At 40.2% G+C, this 13,097-nt stretch overlaps 1 protein-coding gene across 1 annotated transcript in view; it reads right to left on the minus strand.

Moving 5' to 3' along the window:
* LOC140488188 (ABC transporter B family member 1-like) overlaps positions 1 to 13,097 on the minus strand; it is a 191,611-nt gene that overhangs the window by 47,739 nt on the left and 130,775 nt on the right. Inside the window, exon 17 of the mRNA XM_072588074.1 lies at positions 7,791 to 7,844. Coding sequence (XP_072444175.1) covers positions 7,791 to 7,844 — 54 coding nt within the window. The remainder of the gene's footprint in view (positions 1 to 7,790; positions 7,845 to 13,097) is intronic.

Below are 13,097 nucleotides of genomic sequence, written 5' to 3' on the forward strand. Positions count from 1 at the left end.
CTTAAGAGGACAGGTTGTATAGGTTGGGCTTGTACTCATTAGTATTCTGAAGGATGAGAAAAATCTTATTGAAACATACAAGATTCTTATCAGCCTTGACATAGATGAAGAAAGGTTTCCCCTTAAGGAAAAATTTAGGACCAGCAGGCATAATCTCAGAATAAGGATCAGCCATTTAAGAGAGAGGGGGGGACGGATCACTTCTCTAAGAATCTAGTAAATTTGTTGAGTTCTTTACCACAGAGGGCTGTTAAGACTGGGTCATTAAATATATTCAAGCTTAGATGTGCAATTTTTTAATCAGTAAAGGAATGAAGGGTGAAAGGGCTCAGATAGGAAACTGGAGTTGAGGATTTTCAGATCAGCCATGATCTGAGTTTTTTCTGCTATTCAATTGGTTGAATGACCTACTTATGCTGAAACTTTTTATGGACGTTTCAGAAAAACCCGATCAATCTTCTGCACTTCAGTTTAATGTTGTCAGGACCACTGTGGGGCCTGAATAACGTTACTTTTAGTAATCTTTTAATCAAATCTGTGGAGCCAACCATCAGCAACACAAACATTTGTTCTATCTTGTTATTGCACAAAGACTGACTATTTCCTACTTTTCAAGGAGATTATTGTTTAAATCAGCATTGCAGTGGCAGTTCCCAACATGGTTTCCACTTATCTTTTCTGCTGGCACCGAGGTGCAGACTGCACCTCCAAGAATAAACTACCATCTCTAACTGGGCACTGAAATCATTCATTGGGCAATTAGGCCTTCAACTTTTAAAATCACATCACAACAGTGACACATACTGAGCACTGGTTCAGAATCTAGATTTCACTTGAGTGCCCACAGTGAACATCCAACTCCGGGTTTAAAAAATAAAACTTAGTTAAATAATTTGCCCTTCTACCATGACCCAATGGCAATTTTGAGAGTGGAGAGATTGATTATAGAAGAGAATTTTTATGAATAGAGTTAAGAATCATTAAAAATCTCCCCATGGCTATCATGCTGTCAGACTGAGATCAATTTTGCTCTTTAACAGTCAACGTATCTGAATTTTAATGGAACATATATAACCCATACCCACTGGAGATTACTTTGTGAGGAGCTGATTAAATGAAGACTTTCACTTAAAAAGTGAGAAAAAAATTTCATATACGCAAAGCTAAGTAAATCATGTGTTTTAATAAACAATGAAATGTGCTTTTACTTTTATGTAAGCAACTTGACAACAAGCACTCACTGATAGCAAATGTGAGCTGTTAAAGGAGTATGACGCTTGCATTCCAGATTTTAAGATAACCAAGAAATTAAGTATTATTTCCACAACAATTTGCCTACATAAAAATATGAAAAATGTATTATTTTGTCTAATTTTGCATTCACTTTCCAAGTGTAAAGTTGCTCCCCAGTTGAATTTTGTCTTGAACAGCACACAGATTATAACTGAAAGATGATAGTCACAAATTCATTTTAAATGGTAAAAATAGCAAAGTAGTTATTGTTACATCACATCTTTACCAAAATAAAACGTGCCTGGGTATTCACATTAAGTGTCATGAAAAAATAAAATGATCGCTAAAGCTTGGCCGAAGACCCAGGTTTAAAGGAATAGCTTGAAAGAAAAAGAGGGGTATTGGGTATCAGGTTTAGGGAGGGATTCCAGAACTTCGGGAACATGGCAGGAGAAGGCACACAGTTACGGATATCATTGTAATTAATACCATGGATTTTCAAGAAGCCAGAATCAGGTTAGCACAAATATTGGATAGAATTAGAGATGGGGAGGGTTAAAACCATGGAGAGATACAAAAACAAGGGTGAAAATTAAAAAGAATTGATGGACACTCAACGAGAAGCCAATACAGGTCTATAAGCAGAGAGAGATGGGTGAACAGGATATGGAACAAACTAGAACATCAGTAACAAAGATTTGGAAGTCTATGGAGGGTAGAGTGTGGGAAATCCTTTAGGAGTAGACAAATATGTACATATCAAAAGACATGGATGAAGGTTTCAGCAACAAAGTTGAGGCAGGGTAGAGCCAAGTATCATTATTAATGGCAATCAGCAGTACCTACTGTTGACAGATTGGCATCTCATCTAAGAATCAATTAGAACTCAAACAGGTTGCTCAGGAACAGAGTTGGACTTCCAATATTTATTTGAATAAAATATCCATTCATCCAGTACTGGGTACTGAAAAAAAATCTGACAATTTAGATAAAGAATGGTGAAATCCAAGTGAATGTCATCAGCAAATGTAAAAAATGACACTGTTTTCAATTATAGTGTAAGAATCAGTATAGAGATTTAAAATAAAATATTCACAGGATGTTGCCACACTAGCTAGACAAGCATTCATTGCACACTCCCAATTGCCTTGGGAAAGTAGTGATGAGTTGTCTTCTTGAATTGCTAAAGTCCATTTGATGTAGGAACACCCACAGTGCTATCAGGGGAGCACTTTTGTGATTCTCAGTCAGTGACAGTAAAGAAATGATGATTGCATTCTAATCTGGAATTATCAGAAATAGAAGGGATCGAGGATAGATATTTGGGGGCCACTCGAGGTAATGTGCATGAACAGGAACAGAAGACATTACAAGTGATTCTCTGGCTATAATTAATGAAGCAACAGAATAAGTTACATACCTTTTGGTCGGAAAAAGGTAAAGTGGTGTCAAACATTGTGTCAAAGGCTGTACACAGGTCAACTTGGATGAGAAAGGACAGATTATCTCCATCACAGTCACATACAAGCCATTTATTACAATGGCACGTGTCCTTTTGAGCCTGTGACAAGAGGAAACTGAAACATGGAGTTCCAGGAAAGCTAGACTCCAATTTGGGAGATGACAGCACATTCAAGAACGGAGGAAGAAAAGGAAGTTGGAAGTGAGGATTACTTTGCAAAAATGATGAAGTCAAAGGCTTTTTTTGAGGTGGGAACTTGTTACAGCAGATTTAAAACCAAGGGACATCAGAAGGAAAGGTGGAAGGTCAATAGTTTAACAGAAATAGGATCCAGGCACTGGCAAGTTGATCTCAGACAAGATGTATTTAGGCAGGATATGAAGGGAAACTGGAGAAAAAGTAGACAAAGCAAGCTAAGATTGAGTGCAAGGGGAACTTTGAAATAAATTTTACGATGTGAACTAAGAAAAGGTAGTAATCTTAGTGATAAGGAAATCTGTGAAAGTCTCTCTTTTTTGATGAGAGGATGGAGAAGACAGCAAAGGATGGCAACCTGTTTTATCAGCAAATTATATAGTAGCTAATAATTCAAATGGGCAGTGCAAATTTCAACTTAAAGCGCAGTTTTCCTTGACAAACCTCAAAGCCCATTGGATAGATTATAGGTGTGAATCTTAAAGCCTTTTTGCTGAAATGGCAAACAATAACCGATCTGATTACAACCTCAAAAAGGTACACTTTACTATAATTATGGTGGCTAACTTAAGGTCATGCCATGCATGCAGTTTATAGTTAACTGTACATATTAATAATCAATGAAAATTTTAAAATGTCCATACTCCCAAATCAAAATCAGAGGTAGACAAAATGAGATTAAAACTGACAAGATTAGGAGAAGACACTATTTCTAGACTTTAAGACATTTTTTTAAAATGAAAAATGAAATTAGGTTTGAAAGGCACCAAATTCTGTTTTGAAAAGAGAATTCATATTTCAGTAAGGATTAGCCTTTAATAATATCTTGCCAAAAGTGTTGCCCCAAAAGTATTGTATTCCAATACTTAAGTATTAGTTATAATATATCAGGCATTTCTCTGAGAAACATGAAAGTTATCTAAGTCCACATGATTGTAATCTAAAGAAACAACCCTCATTTCTCTCTCTCACACACATGCACACCATTAAATTTCCAATAAAAGAGGTAATAAGTAGAATTACTATTGACACTATTGGAAAATCCATATGTCTCAAAGATTTATTACATTGTGGGTCAATCTGCAACAGTTCAAGGTGATAGCTCATCACTTTCTCAAAAAGGCAACCAAGGAAAGCAATAAATGCTGGCTACCCAGTGACGCCTATATCCCATCAGTGAATAAAGAAAAAAATTAACTGAAATATATTGCATCTTAAATAACAGAAAATCTTGCATCTACAACATATGCCAAAATAGACCATTAAGTGATTGAAAGTTGTCTGAAACAATCTTATTCTTAAGAATTTAAGAATTTAACTTTGTGGTTAAGAATTTAACTTTGTGTTTTTCCTTTTTCTAATTTATTTTAGACAAGTTCTACTAAATAAAATCTTACCCTTCAAATCCAATTTTCGTTCCAATCACATTCAATTAAGAAAATAATAAACACAAGCTTCTATATGACTACAATCTTATAAACAATTGTGTTCATATTCCAAACTGATCTCAAATGCAAATTTAGCAAGATGATAAGAATTAGGAGTAGGCTATTCAACTCATGGAACCTACTCTGCCATTCATTAAATTGTGACTGATCTAATTATGGCCTCAACTCCACTCTCTTGTCTTCCCCCATAATCCTGGACTCTTCTGTCAAATAAAACTCCATCTAAATCAGGCTTTAATATACTCAATGAGCCAGCCTGTACTGCTCTCTGTGGAAAAGAATTTCAAAGACAAACAACCCTCTGAATGAATACATTCTCCTCTCCCCCCAAGATTCAAACTGTGCTACCTAGTTCTGAGCTCCCCATAGGACAGAAAAAAAAAATCCTCTTTGTATCTTCCCTGTCAAGAATCAGAATCTTTCAAGAGATCACTTATTTTTCTGAATTCGAGAAAAGGTATAAACCCAACATTATCCATCCCTTCATTTCAGCCACTCAGCATGGAGAATGTTTTCTGAACCATTTCCAATCCAAGTATATTCCTCTTGAAGCAAGGAGTTCCAAACCTCAATAAATTGCTCTGTGCAATTGTAACAAGGCTTCCCTAATCACCTCCCTTGTAATAATGGTCAACAACCCATTATTTTCAATACATATTTCATGATCAATAATTATTTGCTGCACCTTCATGCTTCGTGTACAAGGACAGCTGAATCCATGTAAATAATGTTCAGCTTTTCTATTCTTCCTGTCTTAGTGGATATTCTCACATTGCCACATTCTATGCCAAAATTCTGCCATTCCTACATACATTCCTACCTATATATATATTACTTAGCAGGATTTTGGGGGAATCTTAGTTTTTCTGGTTAAGTGAGAGTTGCATTTTCTTTAAAAATAGAGAAGCTTGCAATAAGACCCAGCAAGATTTGTGACTATATTACTAAATTCACCTCATTAACTGCCCATCTCACCTCTATAGCATTCCTCATGTCCAACTCTAGACCCATCTTATCATGTGCTATTCCAAGAAAAACTTGCTACTCAGCAGATATCTGCCAAAAGATCAGCATCCATTGCGCCTGCTCAACCTTTGAGAGGCCATTGTGCACCTGAGGCAATCCATCATTGCCCATCACCAGCAGCATAATGGCAAAGGAGCCACAAAGCCATGCTCCCCGATGCTGGTGCTCAATCACACGTACACCCTCATTATCTTATCCTTGTCACTATTTAATCACTAGGCCACACACTTTACAAGTCCTCAGCTATCTATAGACCACCTCTGATGCCCAACTACTGTTTCCCCAATGCTCAGGTGTGACTTGCATCCAATCACTGTTCAGTAGGGCAACATCAAATACAGGTAAGCAATCGGACAAGTCCAAATGTGAGCTGTTACTGACAGCCAGCAAAAGGGGAAACAAAGAAACAAATACAGGCTGCAGTTTCCACCCAGAATGCAAACCAAACGTTAGCTTCATGAGCTTGACAGTCCATGGTAGTCTTCTGCATGCAGTCGTATTGAGTGGTGCAGCTGTGCTCTGTTATCCTCCGGGAGAGTTTCCTCCAGCTCAATGTTCTCATCCTTCTCCTCGGATGAGTGCTCCCATTCATCTAGCTCCCCAGCATCGATCACATCAACTTGTTGCCTGCTCTAATTATACAGAACATAGGATGAAAATATGCTGCAGTGCACACTCCAGACTGTACTGGGTTTGCACCACTCTCTTGCCCCCAGACTGCACCAAGCCGTGGAACCACACATTCCGCTGATGGCTTTTTCCACCAAGGACCTTGTTGCAGGATGTGCACCAGGTTGGTGCATGTCTCACGCTAGCCAAGTGATCAACACATTACATCCAAAAGGCAGTGCCTGCTGCACTCCATCCCATCTCCATTGCATTATTACAGTCCATTGTCACATTTACATGAATTATGATGCGGTGTTGTTTCCTCATCCCACAGAACCCTTGGACGTTCCACAATTGTTGGGGCACTTCTGCTCAGAATTCAGCTAATTTCTAAGATGACAATATTAGTTTAGCTGACACCAATGGTTTGGTATAATTTGCCTTCGAGCAACATGGGAAGCTGGAGCATGCTCATTCTGCGAATACTGCAAAGAAATCTGTTCAAATGAAATGTTGCTAGAATTTGCTTTATTTCTTGCCCTTTCAATATCGTGATCTCCAGCAGACGAGGGTTCTGGACTTTTGTCCACCAAAGAGATACTGACTCGGTCTATCTTGGTTGCATTTCACATCTAAAAAAACAAAGTGATGGCAGGTAACAGTTCACTGTGGGCACCTTCAGCACCAAAATCCAGCTAGCTGCCAAGAACCCCTTCAGAGCCTTGATGTCCCCTTTTACCCGCAGTATCCTGACAGCCCATGTCTGTCTAACACCGAATGTGGAGAGCCATCACATCAAATCTCACCTCCAAACATCCTCCCTGTTCTCTAAACCTCAATATTACACATTAATGATGCCCACCTTATCTTCTATGCTTCCGTGCAGAGGCGACAGTTACGGTTACTGCCAATAATCCCTCTGCTATAGCCTACCAAGCTCCCAGATGCTGGGATCCTCCTGCTGTCCCCAAGGCAACTCTTCTTATGACTGACACTTGTGACTGCTGTGAGCATTCAGAAGTACTGTTAATGAAAAGGTGACTATTTCCAATATTTTCTATAAAGTATCAGCTCATGCATCTTACAGGGGCATGGAGTCTTTGTAGTACTGCTTCAACTCCAAAGATACCATGGAAGGAGGGGACAATTACAAATAAAGCAACCTCCAGCAGCTGCCGCACAGTTTCCAGAGAGAGAAACATCAGGTGAAGATCCCCCAAGGAAGTGGGCGAGAAGTACATGATCCTGTGTTTACAGACCTTGCTGTCATTCTCTACAGCTCTCGAAAAACATGCAGGCATAGATTAAGTGCGTCCTGGGCCATCGTCACTGAACTGTGCCATCTGCTGGAGCATCTTGCACTCAGAAGAACTCATGGCAATTCTATCCCAGTGGCTGTCAAAGTCACAGCTATCCTGAAATCTTATGCCAGTGATTCATCTTAAGGTCCAACATGGATCCTACAAATCCAAAGAGGTATTTACTGGTGTGCAGCATCTGACATTGCATGTAGCTGGGGTTTAAACATGAAAGACCAAAGATCCCATCAAAAGCAAGCAATTCTGCCTCTTCTTCAGTATAGTTCCATGAGATTAGTGTCTTTGAGCTGGATGCATAATGACATAAATAATAAAAGTTTTGAGAAAAACGTTGCCTTGAGCCACAGCAGATCAGACACCATGAATCTCACTCAACAAAGCACAAATAAAAATGGGAAAATTCAGTCAAATATCACTTCACAGAAAGCTTACTGATCCATATGTTAAAACTGGATTCATCGCAAGATATTGATATTATTAAATGTAACCGTTACTTACCTCAAATGATACAATGAAATCATGAGCATTTGCCTTTCTGGCAGCATCAACTACCTGTTTTGGGAGAAAGAGAATATTACTTTCAGCCAACGAAACATGACAATCATAGGCATCAAAAGACTTTGACTATTTTGCTGGCAAACTTATTTTAGCCAAGGGAAAAAAATGTGGTCAAGACAGAGATTGAAAAATGTTAACTAGGCAACTTTCTATAAGCTTTGAAGTTAATAGGGCTGCAATTAAGAAGTAACACCTGCAGAGTTTAATGGTGCTCAAGGGAACTGTGAGCAGAAGTCAACAGGTCTAAATACTAATTAGATACAAAAAGAAAAGTTAAACTTTGGCAACTCCAGTCCAAAATAAAAGATTTGAAATTATAACAGAAGGCAGGTGTTTCCTCTGCAAGATAATGGTTTTGAAGAAGATAATGAACTATTGCAGCCCTTTTGATGAATGTGCTTTTTGAACATTGGGAAAACGCAAATAAATGTTTGTATTATACAGAAAATTATCTCCAAGGAAACAAAGAGAAGAGTTACTTGTTTCCTTGAATGTAAATCACAAGGAAAATAACTTGATGTTTCAAATCACACCACATTTTTACCACTTGCTAATACCCATTGCTATAAAGCTCCTACCGCTCTGGCATTCTGGAATAATTCAGTAATCAGGGGGTTAAGACACGAGGCATCAGAATCCCTATTCTCCCAGCTTTAACGATTGCGCTTGGAGAGCCCGTTAAGAATACAATTAGCCACTAAAAGACGGAGTCAGGATTTATCATTCACTACCTCAGAGCTGCCGTGTTTTGAGGCCAGAGAGCGAGGGGTGTAAAAACTTGCTGGGGGCTCCCTGATGTGAGCAGGGGTGTGACTAGGGAAGAATCCTCATGTTTGTACAGAGAAACTTGCCAGTAAGGGCAATTGGCATGGGCTTCTCCCCTCCCACTGGTTAAATGCAGAAACAGCATGGGACTCTCAAGTTAGTATTAGTTGCCTAAAGGGCCTCAACTACCCATAGGCAATTGGGTTGCCTAACAGCAGCAACACTGTTGGTATAATTGCTGTGGGGGACAAACTATTTGTGGGATTGCACAATCCGGAGTTAAACCACATCAGTAAAAGTGTGTAAAATGTCACCCTGGCCTCAGTATTTTCGATGACGCTGCTTGGTAATTACTGAAATACGGAGTAGTAAACCCCCTTGTCACTGTTATTGTCAATAAATAACAACCATTCAACCTTTACAAAAATGAACAACCTAGGGATTGTGACATGATTAACAGTACAGCACTCATCATCATAAAAGTTAAAAGCTGACAGCAACTTCTGTATCACCTGTATAGAACATAGAACATAGAAGAATACAGCGCAGTACAGGCCCTTCGGCCCTCGATGTTGCGCCGATCAAAGCCCACCTAACCTACACTAACCCACTATCCTCCATATACCTATCCAATGCCCGCTTAAATACCCATAAAGAGGGAGAGTCCACCACTGCTACTGGCAGGGCATTCCATGAACTTACGACTCGCTGAGTGAAGAACCTACCCCTAACATCAGTCCTATATCTACCCCCCCCTTAATTTAAAGCTATGCCCCCTTGTAATAGCTGACTCCATACCTGGAAAAAGGTTCTCATGGTCAACCCTATCTAACCCCCTAATCATCTTGTATACCTCTATCAAATCACCCCTAAACCTTCTTTTCTCCAATGAAAACAACCCCAAGTGCCTCAGCCTTTCCTCATAGGATCTTCCTACCATACCAGGCAACATCCTGGTAAACTTCCTCTGCACCCGTTCCAGTGCTTCCAATCCTTCCTATAGTATGGCGACCAAAACTGCACACAATATTCCAGATGCGGGCGCACCAGAGTCTTATACAACTGCAGCATGACCTCAGGACTCCGGAACTCAATTCCTCTACCAATAAAAGCCAGTACGCCATATGCCTTCTTCACTGCACTATTTACCTGGGTAGCAACTTTCAGAGATCTGCGTATGGACACCAAGATCCCTTTGCTCTTCCACACTACCAAGTATCCGACCATTAGCCCAGTACCCCATCTTTTTGTTACTCTTATGAGGAACTAAAAATGATAATCCAATGGTTACTGCCAGAAGCAACTTGCTTCTCCACAGGGTGCATTTGCAACAGTGCTCAATAGACTTTGCACCCAGATTATAGCAATGATATTAACCAGAGGTAAGTTCCCACCAGATCGCTGACAAATATATCAGAACCAACCTGGACTGATGTATCTGCAAACCTTTGTGCACATTTCCCAATTTAGTCATTTCAAATGACTCAAATCAAATCAAAATTCATACTTTTGAATGTCTCTTACCACAGTACATAGAAACATGAAAATAGGTGCAGGAGTGGGCCATTCAGCCCTTCGAACCTGCATCCCCATTTAATATGATCATGGCTGATCATGCAATCTCAGTATCCCATTCCCACTTTCTCTCCATACCTCTTGATCCCTTTAGCCACAAGGGCTACGCCCAGCTCCCTCTTGAATATATTTAATTAACTGGATTCAGTTTTTTTGAAGTAGCAAAGAGCTTTGATGAGGGCAGAGTGGTAGATGTGATCTATATGGACTTCAGCAACGCGCTTGACAAGGTTCCCCATGGGAGACTGGTTAGTTAGCAAGGTTAGATCTCATGGAATACAGGGAGAACTAGCCATTTGGATACAGAACTGGCTCAAAGGTAGAAAACAGAGGGTGGTGGTCGAGTGCTGGTTTTCACATTCTAGGCCTGTGACCAGTGGAGTGCCACAAGGATCGTTGCTGGGTCCACTACTTTTTGTCATTCATATAAATGATGTGGATGCGAGCATAAGCTGTATAGTTAGTAAGTTTGCCGATGACACGAAAACTGGAGGTGTAGTGGACAGCAAAGAGGGTTACCTCCGATTACAACCAATGGGCTGAGTGGCAGCAGATGGAGTTTAATTTAGATAAATGAGAGGTGCTGTATTTTGGGAAAGCAAATTTTAGCAGGACTTATACACTTAATGGTAAGGTCCTAGTGGGCGTTGCTGAACAAAGAGACCTTAGAGTGCAGGTTCATAGCTCCTTGAAAATGAAGTCGCAGGTAGATAGGATAGATTAGATTAGATTACCTACAGTGTGGAAACAGGCCCTTCGGCCCAACAAGTCCGCACCGCCCCGCCGAAGCGTAACCCACCCATACCCCTACATCTACATCTACATCTAGACCTACATCTACCCCTTACCTAACACAATGGCCAATTCACCTGACCTGCACAGGTTTGGACTGTGGGAGGAAACCGGAGCACCCGGAGGAAACCCACGCAGACACGGGGAGAACGTGCAAACTCCACACAGGCGGGAATTGAACCCGGGTCTCTGGCGCTGTGAGGCAGCAGTGCTAACCACTGTGCCACCGTGCCGCCCACAAATAGTGAAGGTGGCATTTGGTATGCTTTCCTTTACTGGTCAGAGTATTGAGTACAGGAGTTGGGAGGTCATGTTGCGACTGGAAAGGGCATTGGTTTGGCTATTTTTGGAATATTGCATGCAATTCTGGTCTCCATCATATTGGAAAGATGTTGTGAAACTTGAAAGGGTTCAGAAAAGATTTACAAGGATGTTGCCAGGGTTGGAGGATTTGAGCTTTAGGGAGAGGTTGAATCGGCCAGGGCTGTTTTTCCTGAATCGTTGGAGGCTGGGGGTGACCTCAGAGAGGTTTATAAAATCATGAGGGGCATGGATAGGATAAATAGACAAAGTATTTTCCCTGGGATGGAGAGTCCAGAACTAGAGGACATAGGTTTAGAGTGAGGGGGAAAATAAGGGGCAACTTTTTCCACACAGAGGAATGAGCTGTCAGAGGAAGTGTTGGAGGCTAGTGCAAATACTGCACGTAAAAGGCATCTGGATGGGTATATTAATAGGAAGAGTTTGAGGGAAAAGGGCAGAGTGCTAGCAGGTGGGACTAGATTGGGTTGGGATATCTGGTCAGCATGGACGAATTGGACTGAAGGGTCAGTGCCCGTATTGCACATCTCTATGAGTCTAAGTCATTAGGCTGGTGAATTTAGGAGTGAATGAATTCTTTCAAAAAGTGTAGTGATAATTAGTCCAAACACCCGCTCTGACACTGAAAATATATAAATGCATGGAATCTCACTCCTTCAGATGTTAGAGATTTTCAAAATAAAATTAGGAAGAAGAAATAATCAGAGAACGTGTAAACTATTAGAATTATTTTAGGCTTTCTCTTAGCAATTTCTGAAACCCCACTCATCTTTCCCTGTATGACTTTGAATTTACGCCTTCCCTTGTAGACTCTGCATGTCTGAGGATTCTTCAATCTGATTGGTGGAAGCTTTTTGCTTGCTCTTGTCACACATGGAGTGGATCATGCTGCATTTGACACCAGATCAAAGCAAATCTCCACTGAGGAACCCACAAAAACTCTGTAGAGAACTGCCACTGAGGTAAATGGTGAGTGCATCTTCCCAGCTGACAACAAAATCTGGGCATTCTATTTTAACGTTCAACAGAATTCAAGTGTTAACTGATTGTAATCTTATTGGAACATACATTTGTATATTGATTATTCAAAATCATTTGTGGTCCTTTGAAGCAACTGCTATGCATTTGATACCTTCTGTTAGCAAATTCAAAAACATGATTTCCAATGAAACGAAGAGTCACAAAATGTAAACCCATCTTTTCTCCCACACAAAAGACTAATCTTTAAACGTTGTCTTTCAATTTATAAATGCTATTCCTTACCTGGCCACATGGTAAGGAGTTTTAAACCCACATCAACAATGTACAAAAGCAACTTTCTATCCATAACATGGATGACAGATTATCAAAACACACAATCTGCCTCCATATGACTGGTCAGAGTAACAGTAGAATGGACACCACCAGATGGAAAGAGACAGGACCAGTGTAAAAAGACCTGGAGGAGTATATTTAGGGACAACCTTCAAGAATAAGATACAACCTGGGCTGGAGTGTAAGGAATTGCAATGGAGTGTGACCAGTGGCAGTATTGTGTTGTCAATTGTTCTACCCAGGACTGGAAGGTCGAAGTCAATAGTCATGTGATAATTATCTTCACTATTTGCAAAATCAAGCTGTCTTTGCAGAAGTAGTAGTTAAATTTAACAAATTCAGGTTCTCATCACTTTTCTAACACCAATTTAATAGATTAGATTAGATTACTTTACAGTATGGAAGCAGGCCCTTCAGCCCAACAAGTCCACACCGACCCGCCGAAGCGCAAACCACCCATACCCCTAAATTTACCCCTTA

Source organism: Chiloscyllium punctatum, chromosome 17 (assembly GCF_047496795.1).
Source record: "Chiloscyllium punctatum isolate Juve2018m chromosome 17, sChiPun1.3, whole genome shotgun sequence".
Taxonomy (NCBI): domain Eukaryota; kingdom Metazoa; phylum Chordata; class Chondrichthyes; order Orectolobiformes; family Hemiscylliidae; genus Chiloscyllium; species Chiloscyllium punctatum.